Source organism: Sarcophilus harrisii, chromosome 3, assembly GCF_902635505.1.
Source record: "Sarcophilus harrisii chromosome 3, mSarHar1.11, whole genome shotgun sequence".
In the NCBI taxonomy this organism is placed as follows: Eukaryota; Metazoa; Chordata; class Mammalia; order Dasyuromorphia; family Dasyuridae; genus Sarcophilus; species Sarcophilus harrisii.
In genome coordinates, this window is record NC_045428.1 from 160,004,271 (window position 1) to 160,029,063 (window position 24,793).

General features: G+C 30.7%; 1 protein-coding gene across 1 annotated transcript in view; it reads left to right on the plus strand.

Moving 5' to 3' along the window:
- The window catches only part of MYO16 (myosin XVI), a 713,480-nt gene that overhangs the window by 298,103 nt on the left and 390,584 nt on the right, over positions 1-24,793 (plus strand). Inside the window, exons 14-15 of the mRNA XM_031958702.1 lie at positions 1,470-1,575; positions 15,310-15,427. Of these exons, the coding sequence (XP_031814562.1) occupies positions 1,470-1,575; positions 15,310-15,427 (224 nt within the window). The remainder of the gene's footprint in view (positions 1-1,469; positions 1,576-15,309; positions 15,428-24,793) is intronic.

The following is a 24,793-nucleotide window of genomic DNA, read 5'->3' on the forward strand; positions in this document are numbered from 1 at the left end:
AAAAAAACAGCCCTACACTTATGGGAGAAAAATAAGAAAGAAAAGAGTGAAGCACTGAATAAGAAGGCACACTTTTGTAATGCATTCAGCCACAGATCAAAGAAGAGAGTAAAAGAGAGAGAAAAACAGAACCACACAAAGATCAATAGAGGCAAAGAGAAACAGAGATATAGACAAAGACACAGACACAGAAAGGAAGACACAGGTAGCTTAAGACCAACAGAAGAGAATGAATATGAAGGTGCAAGTCCAGAGAAGAAAATAGAAGATAGTAAGTACAGAGCTTAGATGGTTAAGTTTATAAGGACAAAAAGAAATTTTAATATGTGTTCAGCCAAGTTATTTTGCCTTAATGGAAATATTTAAATGAACATGTTAGTAAGAATTATGTTCCTAATTTGGAAAACAAAGAGGTAAATGCAGCAAAATGGGCTATAAATGGGCTATAAATGCCCACCTTGAACCCAATATAGTATATATAGTTAACCTCCTTGGCCCTTAATCTTTGCTCTCTCTAAATATGTATTTTGTTATGGTGAGATCTTCAGATGTTTCCTTTTTAATTCTAGGTGATTGAGATATTTGCAACCTCACCATTCCTTACAAAAAGTTCATAGCCAAATATTTTTATTATAGCAATGGCTTGTACATGAGAAATGATCAGCAAAAATACATGATCAGCACAAAAATATTTGTTGTATAAAATGAATTATAACCTGATTTAAGATATTTTTAGATTACCTTTACATGAATATAGAAATATTCATTATATGGAATGCTGTTTTATAATACTCTTTTGCAAGGTTGTTCTTGTATTTTTTTAAATTTGTAATAGTCAACCCGTTATACTTCAGAACTGTAGAATTATATTGATTATACAATTTGATGTACTTTTTAAATTCCTATCTTACTTTCTACCAAAATATTATATCTTTAATTATGTGAGGGGAAATTGCATATATTCCATCTTAGTAATGGAAAACTTGGCTTTTGATTACCCTCACTTCTATTAGAGGCAGCTATGTTACACAATGGAAAAAGTACTAGACTTAAGGACAAAAAGATTTGAGTTCATATCTGACCTCAGACATTTATTAGCTGTGTGACTCTGATTAAGTCACATATCATCTGTCTCTCTCAGTTTGTTTATTCAGGTATAAAATAGGGGTAATAATATCATCTATTTCACCAAGTGATTGTGAGGATCAAATGAGATGATATTTGTAAAATACTTGTTTCCTTTTGTGCCAAAGTGCTTTGCAACAATTACAGTATCATGTAAATCTGTTGTTAGTATTACTAAATAACTAATACTACTAAACCATTAAGCTAATTAATATTCTCAAACCTTAAATATCTAATTCTTTCTTTGCCTTTGTCTTGAAGAATAATTTCTACTTAGCTGCATGACCCCTAATAGTTATGATCAGAATGTTGAACAGATGTCTTATCTTTCTCCGTCTCTCTAGTGGTGAAAGTGGTTCAGGAAAATCTGAAGCCAGCAAACAAATAGTAAGACATCTAACGTGTCGATCCAGCTCCAGCAAGTGTTTATTTGACTACAAAATAAAAAATGTAAGTACCATCATTGGTTGACTTAGAGATTCATAGGAATGCAAGTTGAAGATAGAGATCTAGAATTCTAGAACTAGAAATAGACTTAACATATGATCTCTTCATATATATCTGTTTGCACAAGAGAAAACTGAGGGCAAGAGAAATTAAGATCACTGATAAGTGACAGAACCAAGACTTACATTTAATTCTTTTTATATACAATACTAGTGTTCTTTCACAAAACAAAACTTTCTTCTCTATTCTTTTTAATTCTAAATAATTATAAGTTGGACATAAAATAGGAGAGACTACTCGATGCATAAATTTACATTCAATTCAAATCAACAGGTTTTTCTAAAAAAAAAAAATTCTCATAGCATTTGATTCCTGTCATGTATTCAGCATATTTTATTTTATGGTATGGCTATTTGTGTTTTATAGTGTGATTATTATATGACTAGTAGTCTTCAATTCCTTGAGATCAGGTAATTTATTTTGTTTTGGTTTTATTCTCCTTCAGAAACTGATACTAAGATAAACACAACAAGCTAAATATTCATTTAATTTAAATATATTTAGTAACATAGTGGTGTTTGAAGGACTTTAAACAATATAGCTTGAATGAAGATAGAGATGGTGAGAATAAAAAAGCAAAAGATATTTGGAAAGAAATTTCACCATTTCTTGGCAACTGCTTAGTGAGGGATAAAAGAGATGAATAAGTCAAAGATGGTACATGATCTTAGTATAGGTGGCTCAAACTGGCAGAGACCATCATAAACAAAAGATCAGAAAACCTCAGAATTTGGAGAAAAGGTATTTAGGGACTGTTGGATTTGATGTATTGGCTGAAATTCATGTTGAAATATACAACTGGCAGAAAAAAAAAGTTAGAGGCTCATTGGCAGCTGGAGATATAAAATTTGGAGTTATCCACAAAGAGGTTAAGTTGAAGCAATGTATTAAGCCAAGGAAGGGATAGAAAAGAGGAGAAAGAGAGGGGATATGGTATAAAATTTTGCATGGGGAAACTGCTCTTTGTGTAGATATGACAATAGTACAAAGAGAAAAGACTTCCAAAAAAAGTCCAATGGAAAGGGGGTTCAAATTTTTTTTGAGTATATCAAATATTACAGAGATGTTAAAGAAGATGGATTCTTGAAAAATATCATTATATTGAATGATTAGTAGGTTGCTGTTAACTTCAGCAAAAGTTTCAATCCAGTGGGAAGGAAAATAGAAGTCATTGCCCAAGAAGATGAAATTAACAGGACTGCAAAAAATGAAGGATTTTCTAAAAGAAAAAGAGGGATGAATGATTTAGTAGTTGAGAGAGTAGAAGAAAGGCGTTTTGTTCTATTTTGTTTGTTTTCTTTATAAAAACAAGAGATGACCAAAGGTATGTAGGAACATGGAAAGGAGATTTAGTGGCTTATGGACTTATGATTCAAAAAAGACATCTAGTAATATCTTGCAGGAGACCTTGGAAAATGGTCTGAATGGTATATGACTGATGGGGTTTAAGTTTGGAAAGGAAAATTATTTTTGCCATTGGAAAAAAGAAGAAAAGAGCAAAATAGATGAAGGTAGAGGAAATTAAGTATGACAATGGAGAACTAAGGGTAATAATGTTGAATGACATTGATCTTATCAGTAAACGATGATATAGAGTCATTTGCTAAGTATGTGAAAAGTAAAAAAAAAAAAGTGGTGGTTTGATATTTCCATTCTTTCAGTATGTAATGTGACTTTAATTACCTCAATAAAATAGAAATGTATTTATTGAGTGCCTACCATGCCCCTACTACTGTGATCAAACTATTAGTAAAAACAGTCTGTGTAAAATTAATTATAGTTAAACTAGAGAAACAAAGTATTCATGAATAAATCTTTGATATGACTTAGTATCTACTTCTATTTAATAAACAACTTTAGGTACTTTTTAAAAATCTTTTATTTAATTCATAAAAGAGAACCCTAGTACTTTACTCAAAACTTATTTGATTGTGTTTTAGACATTATTCTGAGTTTGGTTGAGATCATCACATTATAAAAAAGAAAAACAAGTCAAATATAAAAAGTATAGATTTGTTAAATTGTGTATATCGTAATCTATATATGTGTATATCTATTTGTCTGTATGTGTTTTTGAATCCCAAATTCAAAAAACTTAATAATATGAGTCCATCTAATGTTAGGCTGGGTGTCCTAATACATCTTAGTAACTCTAAGGATCTTATTTCTTTAATTCAGTGTAGTAATTAATATTCATAATAATGAATCTGAGTGATTGAGAAATAATGTAAATTAGCATTTACTGTCTTTTGATAGAGCAGAGAAATATTAATCATCAAAATAGTTAAATTTTTAAATGGCACAAACTTCAGGTTTCCAAAAAATTAATTTCTATGAAACACTTTAATTTGTATGTTAAATGAGTCACTTCTAAAACTACAAATCATTTTTAAAACTACAAGTCATTAAATCTCTGTAATATGCTTCTATTTTCTTCTTTTGGTTCTGAACTGAATTTTATAATACTAACTCCATCATTATCTTTCATATATTTCAACTACTTCTATGCAGATATTTCAAATTTTCTCCTTTTAATGAAATGTTCATAGCAGTACCTTGGGAACACTACATGTATTCAGAAACTATAATTATTACTCACTCAAGCTAATTTTTGAAATTGGCTTTGAAAAATTTGAAAAATACTTATTTTTGAAAATTTGAAAAATATGTATTTTTCTTCTTGAAAAACACTAGATATGAGCGAAAAATAAAGGGTAGGGGGGACCTAGGCTGTTGGAAATGATGGTCAAAGAGGTCATTTTTGTCATGAGAAGTAAGTGCCATGTGTCTTAGGCAGAATAAGTAAAACAGCTTCACCCTAATAATCACTTTATAGTGATATGATAGGCATGCTGACATAGGCTAGTAATAGCCCTTGGAGAAGGGATCAAGACTCTCACTGAATTAGGGATTTTTTGGATATGAACAGCATATATAGACACACACATATTCAGGCACACACATACATACATACAGAAATACACCTGCATTTCAGTGATTATGTATTCAAGTACATCTGATTACATTATGATAAACACAGCTGCATTTATCCCAAGAGTCATTTATCAAAATAAGAGCTGAGAGAACATTTAAACAGTATAACTTCCAAATCAGTACTGTATAATGACAGATTCAGTTCCTAGTTTTCCCTATTCCATGAAATTCTGTTTCCTTATGGAATTGCTTAGAGAGAGGAAGTAATGTTGCTATAGTTCTATGTTCTTTGAAGAGTCCTTTATAAAACCAAAGAAACTGCTCTAGAAATTGTAGACAACTTACATGCAGAAAATATACATTTCAAACTTAATGTAACTATTGGTGATAAATTTTCAGCCATTACTTTTAGATTTGTGTCTTTAATATCAATGAGACCTGATAGGATTGACTCAATTTAAAAAAAGAAAGATGACTATTCCCCTATGTAACAAGAGTTTCAAAGCTCATTAATATGGAATTCTTTCCTTAAAGGTGGAAGGTTAGTGAGACAGGAGATAGGAGAGCTTTTTATTCACTCCCATGATGGATTCTTCCAAAGTCTTTTCCTTCAGGAACATGAATTTCTCTGTTTTTACTAATTCTTCCCACTTCTCAGGCAGATCTGGGGACTTGAGCTCAACAAACTAAGAGAGAATCCTACACAAATAAGCTTGGGGATCCTGATTATGCCTTCATTTAAAGAAATTAAAATGTATTTTACACACACACACACACACACACACCATAGCATATGTGTTCCAGACAGTATTTCTTCACAGAAATTCAAAATAAGATAAAGATCTGGGGCAAAATTGGAATAATGAAAGACATTACTTTCTTCGGTGTTTGCTTGTCTTTAAGGATCCCAAAGTCTTATAAAATGTGATAAAATGTTCTGAAGTTAATTAATTGGAATAATAAAATACATGGTCTTGATTATAGTGTCATGACTTCAGAGTCTTCTTATTAAAAGTAAAGATGTAACAAGCTTTCCCCCATAAATTATTGGAATAAACTCTAAGCAAGATGTGCTTTTAATTTTCAAAATCCACTGTGCATTATGATATATGAATCACCTTCTGTTTCCTTATTTTAACTAAATTCTTAGAATATTTTAAAATGACATTGCTATTTTTGAGATTTCTTCTGTGAACTATGTGATACCAAAAAGAACGATGCATGGATTTGACAGCATTTATATTTTGTTCTGTTTTTGTTTTGTTTTGTTTTGTTTTCCCTGACGGAAGAATGATGGTTTTCATAAACCTTAACTTTTTGTCCTGTAAAATAATGCTCTGTGTGTGTGTGTGTGTGTGTGTGTATTTGTGTGTGTAAGGAGATGTGTGTATTTCGGCATATGAGACAGATAGACAGGGTAGATATAAAAAATAGATAGTAACTCAGAGGAAATGTGGGGAGTGTGGATATGGAAGGTATGTAGGCCCAGGGAAAAAAATCTTGCATCAGGTGGTATATAAACTGAGTATTAATGGAAGTTAGTTAAGTTAAGAGAGAGAAGTGAGTAAGGAGACCATTTCTCTGGGGCACTGGCAGTACCAAAAAAAAAAGTCAAGAAATGGTCTTTGTAGCTGGATTGTAAAAGGAGAATGAAATGTAAGAAGATTTAAAAAGCAGAAAAATGTGTATCTGTGAAAGGACTGAATAGAGAGTATTATATTTGATCCTGGAGATAAGAAAGAGCCATTAGAATAGGAGTGGGCAGAGGTGTGTGACATAGTCAAACATGTGCTTTGGGAAAATAACATTTGTAGCTGCTTAGAAAATGGATTGGTGTAAGGAAGAGTTTTGAGGAAAGGACAATTAGAAGGCTATGGAAAGAAATATAGGTGAGAGGCAATGACAACTTAAACAAGTGTGGTAGCCATATAAAGCAGAGATTGGGATGCATATGACAATTTTTGCAAAGACAAAAACAAGAAGATTCAACAGCAAATTCCATATGCAGGATGACTGAGTGAGAAAGATAACACAGATTATAAAACTGCTTGACTGGGAGGAGAATGCCCTCAAGAGCAATAGTTGGGAAGGGGGGAGGCTTTTAGAGAAAGCTATTCTATTTGGACATGTTGAGTTGAGATTGATGTCATTGTAGGTTTAAATAGCACTTTAGAGAAGTGGAATGTATAGAAGACAAATTTAAGAGAGTCAAGGTATGAGTTCAAAGTCAGAAGTTTACATAGTCTCTATAAAGAGCATACTGTACATACCAGGAGGAAAAACAAAGAGATGAGGCAACATCTGATGAATGCAAAGGAAACTAGAGTAAATTAATTTCTGGTGGCTATTAATGTAATTTATAGGCCCAGAGGTACACTTTCCTATTGTTCATCATGGATGTATAATGTTCCTGTTTTATAAACTCTACCCAGGTATGCATTTTATTCCTGAATACTTCAGAATATATAAAATATGATGTTCTATGTGAATTAAAATAATTTTATCATAGATATTATTTCTTCTTAGCGAGCCTTAGGGATGATGAAAATGGTATTCTCAACTTAACCCAAATTCTGATTTCTTAAAATTAGTGGTAATAGATTTTCCATAAAAGAAAACTTCCTGGAATTTCCCACATCTAGTAGTAGTTTAAACAACTAAGTTTAGGAAATATATAATTGATCTGGCATTCTTCACTGAGGAGTCTTCTGCATTTGTCTTCTAGAAAATTCTTGAGAAAAGATATTTTATCAAAATATCTGCATAATTTTAGAAGTCCTAAGATTAAACTATTAGTCAAACAAATCTATTTAAGTAATTTAATTAAGGCCTCTTAATAATATAAGGATACCACTTATATTGGGCCCAAGAGATGTAGGACTTGCCAAGTGGCAGAGCCAGGAATAGGAGCAAATTTCCTGGTATCTCATCCAATGTTCTTTTCACTTTATTAAGCTTTCTTACATAGACAAAGTATTGATTTGAGTCATATTCTAAATTAGAATTAAAAGAGCTATGCATATTTTCTTTCAGGTGGTTAAAAAAATGAAACTGTTAGAAAACATTAATTGTAACATTAATAGCAATGGTTCCCCCCAAAAGGTGAAGGGGGCTTTATTTGCTTTTGAATTTCTCAAAATTTGCCCAAAACACATTTCTTTACTGCCATCTAATGGATGAATGGTTAATCAAAATGTAAAATTCTAAATATCTCAATCAGTAAAGTTTTATACATAGTCTTACTTTTCTGATATGAATGTAGATCATGGATAATTATATGTCACTATATAATTATATGTGCATGCATGTGTTTGCATATCTCTCTGGACATTGTATGTGTGTGTGTGTGTATACATATACATATAATGGCCATTTTCCCCAAAACATGTACATATACAAATTATTCTGTCACATATAACAATTATATTATAAAAATAAGGAATTATAACTATATATATAAAACAATATAATTTGCATGTGTGCATGTAATATTGTATCTAATAATAACGATAATATATTCACATGTTGTTTCTCCAAAAGAAGGTATACTTGCTTATATTTACTATGTGTTAGTACAGTTTATATATGTGCTATCAACACATAAGACCAGAATGCATACTTACATGTTATGAATATATGTGTGTGTAAATATATGTAAATGCACATATAATATATGCATGCATGTATGTATATGTGCATTATATAAAATAGTATAATGTATATGTGCATGTTTTTCTTGTAATAAAATGAAAGCTATTGTGATTCAAGGAGTTTCATTTTTGTCTTTGCCTAGAAAAGTGCTTTTACAAAATTCTGTTTAATAAATGTTTGCTGATTAATTCAAATTCCAAATGGTACAACATGAATGTATTATAATATTTTATTACAAAGTGATGAAATTTTAGGAAAATATCTTGGATTTCATCTAGCTCAACATCTTCCTTTTATAAAAGAGCAAAAAGAAGACCAGAGATATTTAGATTTATTTCCAAAAGCAGTGCTTGTTAAACACATATCATATGCCATGGATTGGGATTTTAAATATAAGGAAAGATAAAAATTTAAATAAAATTTATTCCCTGCCTAGTCTAATGTGTAAGACAGACATAGAAAACTATAATATAGACAAGTATCTGCAAAACTCATTAATGTTGAAAATCAAATGCTAAAAAAGAAAGTCATTGAAGATGAAAATAATGAGGAAACTTCAGAAAAAAAGACTTCTAAAGAATGGTTGGGTATTGAGATAATGAGGAACACTAAGAAAGACATTCCAAGCATAGAATTAGCAATGCCATAGTAGATATTTGGAAAAGGATGATGAAAATACCTGAAGTATCTATGTATGACTTTAGCATTTTAATGTGACTGTGAGAACCAGCATAATGAAAAAAAAAAAAGGATTATGTGGACTTAAGTAGGTGAAATTTACACATTTTAAATTGGACTTTCTGGACACATCTCAAACTCAACATGTACAAACTTGAACTCTTAACCTGATCCCCAAATCAGCCTTTCTTCAGAATAGTCCTGATGTTGTTGAAGGTACCACCATTTTCTTTAGTCTACTATGTTTGTAAATTCAATATCATCTTTGACATCCTTGTTTCTTCATATCACATTATAAAAAAACCTTGCCATTTCTATTTTCATAATACCTCTCACTTTATTACTTCTCTTTCATCATATATCTAACATCTTATTCAAGTCCTCTTCACCATTCATCTAGATTATTTTAATGGCCTACTAATTGGAATACCCTGTATTATCTGTTTCCCTCTCCCAAAAATGATTTTCTTTAATCACAAATCTGATCATGCTACTCCCCTATTCAAATTTCCTTGACTATTTGATCATCTTTGAATATAGAATCAAATAAAAGTTTTTGTTTAGCTTTTAAAGTCCTTTATAATCTCTACTAACCCATTTTCCAGCCTCCTTTTATATTACTCTCCTCTTCCACATTTTTTTTCTGACCTAATTGATGTTGACTTGGGGATATAATATTCTGTCTCTTACCTTATGCATTCATATAGACTGTCATCCATGCTTGGGATGCTCTTCTTTCTCAGCTCTGCTTTTTGAATCCCTTGCAGCCTCCAACTATCAGCTCAAGTACAACTCAATTTTTTAATAGATCTTTTTTAAAAATGTATCCATGGTTATTAATCTTGTATCCCTCAAAAAAAACACATTTTTATTTTGTATTCATGTTGACCTTTTAGTGTTCATGGTTTTCCCCCAATAGAATGGAAGTCTCTTCATGATAAGTTTCCTTTTTACTTTATAACCTCAATGCTAACACAAAATAAGCCCTTAATAAATGATTGTTTAATGAGACTCCTTACAAAAGTCCAGACTGGAGATGAGAGGTAGTTGAATCTATTGGAGTGAATGATATTTCTAAGGGGAAGTGGTTAGAGGGCGAAAAAAAAGACTGAAAATCACAAAAGAAAAAATATTTTGATTACTCAAGAAGAGGCAGAAGAACCAGCAAAAGAGAAATATGAGATTGTAAATATTTGAGCCTAAGGAAAAAAAATATATAGTAGAAATAGTGCATATAGTTCAAAAATTGGAGTATAATAGAAAAGTCAAGGGAAATGTTTAACATATATTGGATTACTTGCTATCTAGGCGAGGAGGTGGGGGAAGGGGGAAAATTGGAACACAAGGTTTTGCAAGGGTTAATGTTGAAAAATTATCCATGGATATCTTTTGGAAATTAAAACCTTTAATAAAAATAAAATAAAAAGTAAAAAAAAAGAAATAGTCAAGGGAAGACTTTATTTTTATTTCATTTTTAATGAAATAAAATCTGTTTTCTCCTCCCCTGTTCATTATGGGGTGGGGGGGCAGAAAAAACAAAACCTATGTAACAAATATACATAGTCAAGTAAAACAAATTCCATCACTGATCATTTTCAAAATGTGAGATATTCTCTATTCCGAGTCCACTACCTCTCTGGAAGAAGATGAGGATCATGCTTCATCATTTATGTGTCCTTTGGAATCATGATTGGTCCATTGTATTAATCAGAATCCTTAAGTCTTTCACCTTTACAATTCTGTTGTTATTGTACAATTTTTTTCTTGTGGTTTTACTCATTTTACTGTATAAATGTATTCAAGTCTTCACATACTCTACAAAAAAAATCTCTTCCATCATTTTTATTGAATAATTGTATTCTATATAAATATTATGACATACATGTAGAGAGAAAAAACATATTCATATATATGTGTGAAAATATGTTGTAATTTGCTGATTCCCCAATTGATTAATTAATATGATTATCAACTATAGTTCATTAATGTGCCTTTTTCCTCACAACTTTAGAAACATTGTTTATGTTCCTTTTTCATCAATTTTGCCAAACTAATTTTTTTTGTTAAATAGAATTTGAGTTGTTTTAATATGAAATTTTATTTTTTCAATATTTTTGTTTATAATTCTGCTAATTACAGGTTATTCCCCTTTGTGAGATGTCTCTCATAACAAAGCAAAACATATAGGTAAAACTCTTATTACAGAGACCTTATCTGAAAGTATGTGTAATACTCCATATATATGTATATAGTGTCTTTTCATTTATATGTAATTAACAGAAATCTGGTTCAGTCAAAGCAAGAGTAATGATAGACAATTTAAAGAGCTAAAAATAGAAACTACATTCTGGGAAATGAACTGATTTGAATATTTCACATGTATGTAGCCAGTGAAATAACTTCTCAAAAAACAAATTACTATTATGGTGGACTTTGATTTATCTGTCAGATCTTGATAAATGTAAAAGAAAAAAAATTGAAACTTAAAGACCTGAATAGACTTATTAGAAAAAATTAATATAGATCTGTGAAAATAGTTGAATAGAACTAGAAAGGGAGTATACATATTTTAGTTGTATATAATCATTTCCTATGATATAAAAACTCACAAAAATTCAGAAAAGCAGAATTGTTATGCCCAATCTTTACTGATCATAAAGTAACAAAACTAATATAAAGTAATTTATATTAAATAAATTGAAAAATATTAAAAATCAACTGAAGAAAAATAACAAACCTAGGGAATTGTTAAGCCAATAAACAATCATAGAAAAAAATAATTCTATTAAAAATAATGAAATCAATTAAAAATATTCCAAGAATAATTTATTGTAACCAAAATAGCCATTAGGAGAAATTTCATATCTTTAAATTATTTTATTACCAAAAAAAGAAAAAAAGAACAGACCAACTAAAGTGATAAGGAAAACCATCAAATTTTTAAAAATGAAATTAGAAATCTTGGAAATCAAAAGAGAATACTGAAGTCCATAAAAAATAAAATATATGAAATGAATGAAAACGTATTTCTCTATCAGTAATTTGGATTTTTTAAAATACATCTATTTATAGTTTGAATTTCTTGGAAAATTAATTGGTCATATCCTTTGAAAATATTTCTTTAGGAGAATAGCTCTTATTCTTATACATTTTAATATATTTTACATATTCTGGAAATAATTTATGTATCTGAGAATCTTGCTATAAAGATTTTTTTCTCTGCTACTTGTAGGGAAGACGTTTTTATTTTAATTTAGAGAATCCTAAAATTCTTGTGTCAACAAGAGACATGGGAAAGGGTTAGTACAGAGGCAGCAAATAGAGATGTATTGGCAGAGGGAATGACTTACAGAGCAAAATTTTGTAGGATGTGGGAATAAACGGAAAGATATAGATTATCATATAAGATTATACCAAAGATATAGATATGATTAGATGAAAAAATGTATTCTTCCTAATAATTAGATGAAAAAAGGAGATAATTTTTAAGAAATACAGCAGAGGATTTAGGGGAGTGATTAATGATTGCGCTCATGATAAGAACTTATATGGTGATTTGGGACATAAAGGAAGAGAAAGAGAAAAAAATAGCACAATTATGAAGGATGATTTAAGGGATCTACTTAGAAATTCAAAAGTAGATTATTACAAAACAGATTCTTAAGTAGAAACCATGGCTCAGATAAAGTTATTCACTATAATCTTAAAGTGAATAAAATCAGTCAAATTTTTCTAGTGGGAAAAGAATAGGAAAGAACAAAATGAATAATGGTGATTATCTTAGATAAAAAAAAATAAAAAATCAGAATCATGGAATTAAGGATTTCTATTACAGGAGCTATTTGCTAGTAGCTGCTGAGGATCTAATTCTGACCAGCAGAATAGATCCCTTCATGTGAGAAGATGGTAACAATACAAAGAAACTGAGAGGCAGTTTCAATATCTGACCTCTCTCCTCTTCCCTCTTGCCTCCAATTTCAATCCCAATCTACAAGCAACTTCTGTATCAGTAAAGGCTGAGTTGCAGTTCCTTTAAATGTGTCATGATTCACAGATGTGGGGGAACTGACCTGCCCCTTCACACTTAGGTGTAGTCCTTAACAGACTTCTAGCACTGTGAATAATAAAACTACAAAGTTTATGCTCATTGGGTCCAGACTTACAATGGTTAAGAAATTGAATACTTTGCTCAAAGTGGTATAGAAAATATTGACATAGATCTTCTGATTACTTCTGTCAGTCAATTAACAACAACAACAATTATTAGCGTGTAATGGGCCCTGACTATATAAAGGCAACACTGAAACATGCCCCATCCTCAAGAAAATTATATTATTATGGAAGAGAAAAAATATATCTACACATATTTAACAGAACATACACAAAATAAATGCAATATTCTTTACTACTTTTATAGTTCTGTAATCTTTAAATCTTGCATATTTATGTAGCTGTCAATTCTTTTATATCTCTTTATTTTGTCATCTTTAATATATGATACAATTAGGATCATTAAGAAGTAAAAGGTTAATAAAAGTTTGAAAATAATCTTAGATATTTATCTTTTAATTATTATTATTAAATCACTATTGATGCACAAGCAAGTTACTAACTTCTATTTTCTTCATTAATTAAAAACGTTAATATTTAAAAATATAAACTAGTATATGCCTAGATAAGACAAAATAGGAGATTAATTGTGAACTATAATTTAACATCTATTTAAAATTATATTATTAGTAATATCTAGTATTAAAACTTGCTAAATTTTGCCTTTTAGTTTTTCTTTCTTTAAAAATAATAGCAGTAAATTTCTATTACGTTCATTTTTTTACTAGGAAGCAGATTATGTTTTAAAAGTTTAAAAGTTAGCCACATTTCTACATGCTTGGAAATACTGCAACTTAAATTCATTTTAGTCATTAATATTTATTAAGCACTTTAGCATGTGCAAAGCACAATTCTGAATACTATAACTAAAAAGGATAAAAAAAAATTCATATCTCTAGGAATTCACAACTCTACTTGCCATACATTCAGCATAAAAACATTTAGTGAAAAGATCTTAATACATTATATTTACAACTCTAAACCCATAATTCATATCACTTTCTATTTGTTATATACTAAAATCAATATTTTTGTAATCTTTCATAATTGAAAGCTATTTGGGATGAATGAGGTGTTTTTATATAGCAACTACTTGAAAAATTATTTTTAAACCAAGAAAATACAAATAAAAATGTCTTTTTTTCAATAAGAATAATTCAATTCTAGGAGAGCTGAATAGCTTACAAGTTAATTCATTCAGGAAAACTATCTAGGGTAAAGGAAGTGATAGTTGAGTGATTTCCTGAAGTGAAACAAAATTTTCTGAAATGTAGGGGTGACCCTCCATGAGTCTGTCATTCTTTGGAGCATGGTTTGATCACTGATAGTGCCACACAAAAAGCAGAAAGAAACAGAAAAAGCTTTTTTGAAGAACAGTATTATATAAATCATCTCAAGAGCTGTTATTAAATGGGTGGTTTGCTAATAAAACTGTTGTAACTATTAATGTCCTCAATTTAATAGAATTTCTCAAACAGGTTGCATGCAGTAATGCATGGGAAAGCAACTACATGATGATAGCAATAGCAGCAGCTTACATTTGTATAGGATAGCAAATTTTACTGAATGTTCTGCTATCTCAGTTTTAAAGATGAGAAACTGAGTCAGTCATAAAGAAGTTGAATGACTTGCTTAGAGAAACATAGCTAGGGCAGAATTTGAACATCTTTCCAATTAAAAATCCAGTCCTACATCTACTACTTCATACTAATGGTAACTCAAATTCATTACTTAGAAGAAACAATTGTACCATTATTTATGCCAAAATTTTAAAAATAATTTATGATACTCTTCCAAAAAAAAGATTTTGTTTGTTCACTACATGTTATAAATGGTGAGAGAAAGTTATTTTGCAATTATTTGGTACAAGCATATTTCAAGATTGGATGATGTAAGCAAGATCCTAAGCTAGATTCTATGCTAGGTGACTTAGTTTGGAGGGGGTGGGGGGAGGGAAGTTTGCAAAGCTCAGGGGAGAACTATTATTTTGAGCCCAACTTCTTAAACTATGGGTTGTGACCCTATATGGGGTCTTGTAAATGAATATAGGGGTTGCGAAATTATGATTTATTATCAGCAAATATTGAATTTGCATATCTATTTTATATACTTCTATAATGGGGGTCACATGAAAATTTTGGGGAGAAAAGGCGTTGCCAATGGCAAAAGTTTAAGAAGTTGTGATTTAGATGATTCAGTTTATTTGAATCCTTGTAATGCAAACAGAAAGAAAATTAAGAAATCTGAAATATGCCCTGTTTCCATCATGCATATGCATTTTTAAACTGTTTTGTTATGTTACAGGTCAACTGCATTTTAGAAGCTTTTGGACATGCTAAGACAACACTTAATGACTTATCCAGTTGTTTTATAAAATATTTTGAGCTGCAGTTCTGTGAGAAGAAAAAATCTTTAACAGGAGGTAAGGATAAATTATGTTGGAATATAGATAGATCCCTTGCTGAACCACAAGATGGCAGAGGCACCCAAGAAATGATAAAGAATTACAGTAAAACAGGTCCTCAACATTTCTGTTCTATTTTTATAGATTTATCATGGCTAAAGACCAAATTTGACAGCTACAGGGAAAACAGATTAGCAAATGGCTTAATTAGGGTCCTGTTTATGCTTCTGCTGTCAATTAAAATATTGGCTTGCTTGAAATAAGCCTTTTTACTTTCTTTTCAAATCTTGCCTTTTGTAACAAGGACCAAGACTGAGAAAATATTTTCACTTACTGATCTTAATAATTGAGACATAGGATTTTAAATACTGCTACAGCCATGGGTTACAGTAACTGAGCCCTAAGGGAGAGCATTTTCAAAATGCTATTCTATATAATTAAGTTTTATGATAATCTGGGATGTATACGCAACCAAACTAGAAAACTCAAATTTAAAGAAATCACATTAATTTTCTAAAACCTATACCCAAATGAACCCTGTTTCAAGAACAATTTTAATAAAATCAGCACATCAATATATTCATCAAAATGAAATTAAGCTAATCAATTCAGGCCAGTTTTCTAATGAGAATACAATAAAGCTCATCATTATTACTGTTTTTACTTCACATTTATATAATGAGCTGAGATTTACAAGATGCTTTCTTAGCAGCAGCATTCTGAAGAGACATTACAAATATTATTCTTTTCATATAGACCAAGAAACGGAGGCTAAATAATTAACCTATGTTGTCACACCTCTGGTGCCAATTTTGTTTTCCCATCTTTAATGATTTTTTTCCTCTATGTAATTAATACTGAAGAAAAATCAGATCTATGATTGTTTTTGAAATTTGGTATATTCCAAAGTTTTTTTTTTCCTAAATAAATATATAATAGGATAAGTATAATTTAAGGAAAAATATACAACTGACTCTAGTAAATAAGCTCATATAGAGAAATTTGAGCTAGTTATTCACATATAAACTATGTCATAACTACAAATGCTTATTATTAACATAAAAAATGTAATTTTGGAAACTGACTACAAAAATAAGTCCAATTTCTGAGACTTAGGCTTTAAATATGAAGGGGTCTTCTGACTCTAATTCTGGTGCTTTTCCCAGTTTTGCATGAAAGAACACTAGTAAATCAATTGAGTCATGCTCTGAATGTCATTATGTTTTAAAGAATAGCTTTTTGAGAAACTGGTAAAACCAAACAAACAAAAAAAACTCACTCTGAAAATTAAGGATGAGGAGTGCTTGCTTTTTTTTGTTGTTGTTGTTGTTGTTGTTGCTAAGGAAAATTCTGTAATACTCTTTCCTAAATACTTTATGGCAGTAATGAGTCAAAGGACTCCCATTTTAAAAATGATTCTACTTCAAGAAGAATAGGGATATTGGCTGAGTTCCCCCCCAAAAAAATTTTAGTTCACCACTATCCTCTCTGATATTTTAAACGAATGTTTGGGCTTCTGTAGATTGCTAGCAACATATTGTATAATGCATTGGGACTTCCTATATGATCTATTTCATATTCCATCAAGTTATAGTATTGAAAACTGAGAATATCTGGTCCTCATAAGGTCAGTTTTGTATTGAGGATCACCACCTCTGACTACTTCTAGGTGAAGTCTTTAGGTAGTGAAAAATGTTTTCTAGAAATCTCATCATACTTTATTTTTTCTGAAAAAATTGAAATTTAAATGATTTCTTTTCCTCTAGAACAGCATTAATAATTTCTTTCCAAAATAAAAATTATCAAGAAAGACATTTATATGTAGATATGTTTATTGAATTGATATATTTATTGATCCTATACACCATATTTTTTAATATGGCTATTTGGTCATAGTTGTTTTTTGTTTTTGGGGGGGGGGGTTTGCTTTTTTTTTTAAACTCAAGTTTTGAAGGTTGCTATTGTGGTTTGCTCTTTGTTATCAAAGAGTTGCATGATATCAGAGAGGTGAAGCCATGATATGCAAGTGAATTGATTTTAAATGAGGGTGAGGCTGTGCAAAATCACCTCCCTCCATTTCCCCTCCACAGCCATCAGAGTCCAGTAGCAAGATATAGATAAAGATGGCTGGAGATGGTCCTAGATGAAATAGAAAACTTTGGCCTTTTTTAGCTAAAGTCTTCAACAGGTCTCAGTTCAACTGAGGCCCCACCAATTCAGTGATTAAAACTAGGTAGCAACTGAGACAAAGTATCTCCTCTTTTACCTAGACCCCCAAAAATCTAAATGAATGAATGAATGAGAAGGGAAGATCCTCAAGATTTCTGGCCAAAACAGAAATGATTGCTATTTACATTTAGTCAATCAGGAACCAAACAATGACCAAATGTAGTTTGACCTAGGATCTATTGGTATCCGTTTAGAATCTGATTGATTTTGTTTTAAGTGCTGGTTTTTAAGAAAGAAATCTATCCAGTGAAATCCAAGATATCTTGAGAGGGTTCAGAAGTATAAAGGAGAAAAAAAATACTTTTGCTTCGGAGGACAATTACACACACATACACAAACACAAATACACACACACACACACACACACACACACACACAATTACCTCCAAAATGATTTGAATCAAGTTATGTTGAAGAGGAAAAAAGCAAAAGTTAAAACTAATTTTATAGACAGAGACTACAAATCGATGACATTCTTATCTGTTCCACAGAATTTCTCTCTTTAGAAAGGAAAATTTTAAAATCACTCCACTGAATTTGAATGCTGACGGATTATGATAGCTGCGTAATTTATTGTTGGTAATAGTTACACCCATGTACACACACAATCAGAATATTTATATTAGATTATCTATCTATAACATATTTATATATTTTATCAAATATACATAGAGAACAATCCATAAAATAAATTACAAACATAATGTAGTAAGAATTGGTACCTTCTCTGAAACTTATATTTTTGAATTTCCTGGGTTCCTGAAAAGTTCAGTGATTAAAGATCAGTGATTAAAGTATGGACTTTAACAGGACTTAAATAAAGTGTTCCTACAGTTCACTGCCTCTCATACATAAATACATATACATATATATATATATATGTATATATATATATATATATACATATACATACATCTATCTGTGTGTATAAGAGAGAGAGAGGAGGGAGAAAGAAAGGAAAGGAGAGAGAAGGAGAGGAAGAGAGAAGGAGAGGGAAGAAGGGAGAAGGGGGGAGGGAGAATGGGGAGAAGAGATAAAGAGCAGGAGGGGAAGGAGGGACACAGACAGGGGGAGGAGGAGGAGGGAGGGAAACTTAGTCAAAAGATGTAGGTGTGAATATTTGTCTGAATAGATGATATATGTTCTTAGTCATTACAATTCTTTAAATAGATATGTAGTTTCCACTTTTCAAGGATGATGCTGAAAAGATTCTTGTTTGAAGAAGGATTTTGGAACAGATGATTTTTAAAACCCCTTAAAACTCTAATACTCCATTGTTCTGTTTCTTTATTCTAGCTTGATATGCTCTAATAATTAGCAATAAACTGCCAAGTAATATGATTCAATAGCACTTTTATGCCCCAAAAGCTTTTATTTACTGTGACAATGAGTATTGTCCTGAACTAAATTAGTGTGTATAAGAAATATAATGTAAAAAAAAAGTAATGAGCTAGTCCTTTCCCTAATTAAAGCAAAAGCAAGAAGTATAATCATATTTGTCTTATGGTATTTAATTACTAAATTGATATTTGCCCTCTCCCCTTGTAACTAAGTCAAATGCAGGAGAATAAAAATGTCATTATTTCAGGAAATGTGAGATACTTTAAAATTTTGGAATTCCCTTTAGCCTAGTGTCTGTTGCATGAAGAACGTTCTCAATACATCTTTGTGGAATTTTTGAATTATCAACAAATCAAACAATTATCATAATACTTTTTGTCTGCTCTAAGATTATTATAGCTAAGATTTTGAATTCTACTTCTTTAAGTAAGGAGGAAATTCTGTTGAACTAACTGGTTTTAGTTCAAATACTAAATAGCATTAATTCAAACTGTACCTGAAAATTTTTATTTAGTTTGTTTTTCTTTTCAAAGTAATTATTTTAATCACTTTAGAAGTCATGACATAAATGTATATGTAAAATTGTCCTCCAAAATTCAGAGTAAAAAAAAATAACAAAAGCCAAATAGCCATAATCAAATTATACTCTGTAAGATATACATAAATAGATAGATATTTCATTTGTGTCAGCCTTTTCATGTCTCCATTTAGGGTTTTCTTGGCAAAGATCCTGAAGTTGGATATATATGACAAGTCTTTTATAGTAAATTACTTCTGTTGTCTATCATTTTCTTGTTTCTTATTATTCATATTCTATTTCCCTTAATGTATCTTGTCATTTCTCTTTTTCTTTTCTCTTTCCTAACAGACATAGTAGCTAGTCTTGGCCTTTGAGCCATTACAACCTGCATTTATGTTCCATTTTTAATATACATTGGCTGTATGAAAATGGCCTAATTACTAGACTTGTCAATGATAAAGCCAAGTAATTGCTGAGATGCTTACCTGAAATTGGTAGAGGAAGTTTCTTCATCTGAAAGTCCTAAAATTGAATTTATATGTTCAATTGTTATCCCTTTCTTTCATCAAGCTTAGTAAATGCCTCACTTTTCACCTTTATCTTTTCTTAACATCCTAAAAATATAGTTTTTGTTAGTTTTTTTAAACAAGGCATATTCACTTTGTCTCAATTGTTTCTAATAGAAATTAAGGAAGTTTATGAAAATTAAGTAAAATAGGATAAATAGAATACATTTCTCCAATACGTACCTTTCTTTGTGTAACCATACACATTCCATGTATCAATAACAGTGAATATCATCAGTCTGCTATCAGATCAAGATTTAAATTCTCAGACTTTGAATGCTTTCTATTTGAATGACTGAAAAGAAAAAAAAAAAAAAAACAAGAAAGCTTCCTTAAGTTTTTGTTTAAATTCCTCTGAAGTTATAGTCATGGAATTAAAGCTTAACTCAGTCTTGATTTAATGATATTTAGGCCATTTTACATATTTGGTGGCATATAACCCATTTAAAATAGAATCAAAGATATAATTAATCATTTTGGTGCAGAGGAAGCAACATAAAAATTCCCTCAAATAAACTTTGTAACTGCCATAGTATACTAGCCTTAGATCTGAAAGTCTTGAAAGGAGCTGCCTCATTTTATTGATGAGGAACTAAGGTACAAAAGTTTTAATTGATCTGAATAGAGTCACACAAGTTGTAAGTGTTAGAAAGAAGATTTGAATAAAGGGCACTTAAGATTAGATATCTAGCATTCCTTCCATTATGCTATGTATGAAAATAATCTAAGAGGTAATTAGAAGCTGTGCATGGTGATTTGACCCAGAAATTGAGGCTACCAACGAAGCTGAGGTTGGCATATCTCTCGAGCTTTGGAATTCTGAGTTTCAATGAGATAAGTAAATTAGGTTTCCTTACCTAGTCTGGCTCAATTGAGTGAGCCTCTAGCAGTGGTGGAAGAAGACCAATAAGTTGTCTGAGGAGGAATGTTTCAGATTGGAAATGGAGTAGATCATAATTACTCTGTCAATCAGTAGCAGAATTAAGCCTGTGAGTAACCCCAATACTTCCAGCTTAGGTGAAATAGGAAGAACCAGTCATTAAAACTGAATTTTAAAAACTAATTAGAGCAAATTTAGTTAGGTAGGAGAGAGAATTAGTTACTTTAGTGGCTCACAGGTGGGTGTTATTAAAATATTATTAAATGTTATTAAAATAGCTTCCTACTTCAATTAAATATTCTTCCTAATCATATGCTAAATCAGAAACTAAATTGTTCCTAGTCTGCTATAAGAAGGCATATGCTGACAACATGCAAACAAAAATTTAAACATTGCAGTTTTTTAAATCATCATTTTACATTTTTGTTCCTTCCAAATTTCTTACTAATCACTTGGAGCTTCTTACAGCTTCCAGTAGAACAGTTTCTCTGTGGGCCTATCATCATGGTCATTCAGTCACATTAAAGCTTTATCCAATAGTAAGTAAATTGGTATGTAGATTTAAGTTTAACTTTTTGAATATTTAAGAATGCCAAGAAATCATAGAGAATTTAGTTGTAATATAATTGATGCTTGGCTGCTTCTTTGACAAAAACTAAGCAATAGAGCTAACTGCTTTCTTGATAAGACTGTGCTTAGCCTGTGTAGTAAGATTATGTCATTACCAGAAGAAACATTTTTGCTAAGGTAAAAGAGTTTTCATTCTGTTTGTCTACAAACTCTACCAAGTTGTATTGCCATTGTAATAATACATTTGCCCACATTGTCTTGGGATATGCTGAACAAGGATCATAAGACCACTTCGAGCTTTGACTCTCCTAAACAAGGATAATAACATCCCAAGGAGGAGGTGGGGCAGCTATGGTGGTGCTGTACTTTTCTTTACAATAATCTGAAATGATTCTCATTATCTACATTTTAAGCACAAAGAATATGACTTTTAGAGAAATTATATGATTTACTGAAAGTGCTTAAAGCTATCAAATGATAGAAGTAAGAGTCGTAAAATGTTAGAGGTGGAAGAGACTTTGTCAATAATCCAGTCCGACCATTTTAATTAGAATCAACTGAATCCAAACCCAGTGAAGTTTCTGTTTCTTCACTTATGAATGAGATGAAAGATTTAGAGGATATTTGAACACAGGAGAAATCAACTGCATCATTAATGAATTAACACAATTTTATTGAGTTTCTAATATGGGGAGGGAGGAAATGTCCAAATTATGTTTTTTCTAGGGGATTGAAGTCATGCCAGAACAGTGGATTTTGAGGGAGGTTTAAAGATACTGCTGGAACTATTGAGGACATTGCAATACTTTTTAGGGAAAAGATATATGTATGTATGTAAGTGTGTGTATATATGTATGAATTGCAGACATATGACATACATATAATACATGTGTATACATATGTCTGTGCATATATACATATGTGTTTGCATATATGTACATGTATACAATACATTTTCTTTCCTTTTTTAAAAAAAATTTAGTGTACACTGAAAAATATCCAGTCTAAAAAAAATCCCTGCAGAATTACCTTTCATACCATATATAATATTTAATCATACCAAAAAGGTATACTTTAAAAAATTTATATTGAAAGTCTTTTAAAAAAAAAATTAAAGTCTTTCAGTCCAAGTTATTAGTAAAAAGAAATGTTCATCCTTTCAATGGACACACTTAGAATTGAAAAATCCCAGGTGCTTCTTTAGCTAAGAAACCAATTACCTCATAACAATTTCATTTCAGTTATATAGAAGAAAAAATATATTTCCTTCTGGAAGAATATTTAGTTCCCCTGGTAGTTTATTTTATTTTACATTTTTAGAAAGGAAAATGTCCATTAAGATAGTTTTTGAAACCCTACTGATCAGAAAGCTGTTAATCCTTAGCAATTTTTCTCCCTGCTGGAGATGAGCTAACAAGGATGATTACTAATTACATTTTTTTTTTCTCTAATTCAAATGGAAGGTTTTGAAGTAGCTCTATGGGGTGGAGTTTGATTAATTTTGAATGCTGCTTTAAATAAAGCTTACACATATTATAAAATCAGCATGTGAAAGTGTCATTTGTATCCCTGAGTGTAGAATTGTGATAATCATGAGGGCTACCCCACTAAGCCTTCCACTCTCACCTCTCTGTTCCTTTCCTTGATGAAAAAGGGGAAAATGACTCAATTAAGGAATCTCATTGCATATGTGTCTGAGGTTAATAGGAAAAAGATTTTTATACTTCTGTATTCTGGTTTATCTGAAGAATTAATATCATTAATATAATAAAAATTATAATGGGGAAATAAATTCAGCAATGAGTTTGTTTAAAAATCAAAAAGAAAATAAAACTTAATATCTGATATTGCATTTGAAAATCCCCTCAAATAAAATGGCAATTACAAAATGGAAAAAGAATGTTTTTGAAGCATACTACTGCTTTATTCTTTGCTTTTCTACTTAATTTTAATACCATCATGGTACTTAATAATGATAATTTTCTGCCATATTTTAAAAAGAAAGAAAGGAGAGAAAGGCAGGGAAGGAAAAAGAGAGAAAATCTTTTTGTTGTTGTTGACATCCAGACTTGAATTTTTGAGGACTTTTTCTACATACTTAGTGAAAAATGAAGGTCTTGGTATACAATCCTGTTAAGACTTCCATGAGAAGTCTCCTCAACATTTTTAATCTCACTTTGACTCTTTTGCTTGAACTGAGTACTTCCTGACAGCACATTTAATGTAAATAATGGAACTTGTTCTTAGCTTGCATTTTATGGACGAATAACAAATGAATTAATGGCTATAAATGTAAGTAACAATTAGTAAATTATTTTAGTAGGATCCTGTTTATAATTAAATTGTAATGGATTATTAAAGTCATCTTCCTTTATGAGAACTGTCATCCTATAAATATATTGAATGTGGAGTTCCAAATGTGTATCAGAAAACCTCTATAATTTACATATTCTTTATGCAGTTCAAGCATTTTATCTCTTACTGCTGATGATTAATAGCAAAAGGTTGAAGAGATAGTTGTTCAAATAAATTGAACATTGTTGTTCCACTAATATTGTAAGTTATATACTAACTATATACTAATACTAACATTGTTGACAACAGACTTGTAAATTCCCAGAATATGCGTCCCCAGGTATTCTTTTGATAGACAGACAGATAGATAGATAGATAGATATTTTTTGACTAGGTGAAAAAGATTCTTTGCCTCAATTTCTACCTACTCTTCATCACTATATGGGTGCAGCCTCAATCCAACCTAACTTTAAAAGGACAAGGTCTCCCATTGTACTCTGGGCCATCTCTAGTTGTCCTGATCTATATATATCTGGTCCCTGGACCCAAGTGGCTCTAGAGAGGAAATAAGGCAGGTGACCTTGTACAGCCCTCCTTCACAGAAATCCTATTCACTTGAATGTCTTGACATCACCTCACTGATGTCATGGTCCTCTTTGAAAACAAAGGTCAAACAACAACAATTTATTTAATGATACACCTTGCAGAGAACCTGCTGATTTGCCTCAATAGAAGAAGTTTTCTCAATGAAAATGTACCAATTTTAATTAGAATGTGGGGGGACAAGCTAGAAGAATAATTTTCTCTTAAATTCCCTACAAATGGCTTCTCAATCTATAGTCCTGAGAGATAAGTTTCTTATTGTTAAACACCTAGGCACTTGAATTTCATACTTCATTATTATTAAAGGAATTGTTCAGCTGTTTAATTATCTGCCATTGCATCAAGATATGTGTTTGAATGGCTAGGTAGTCTTTGTATGA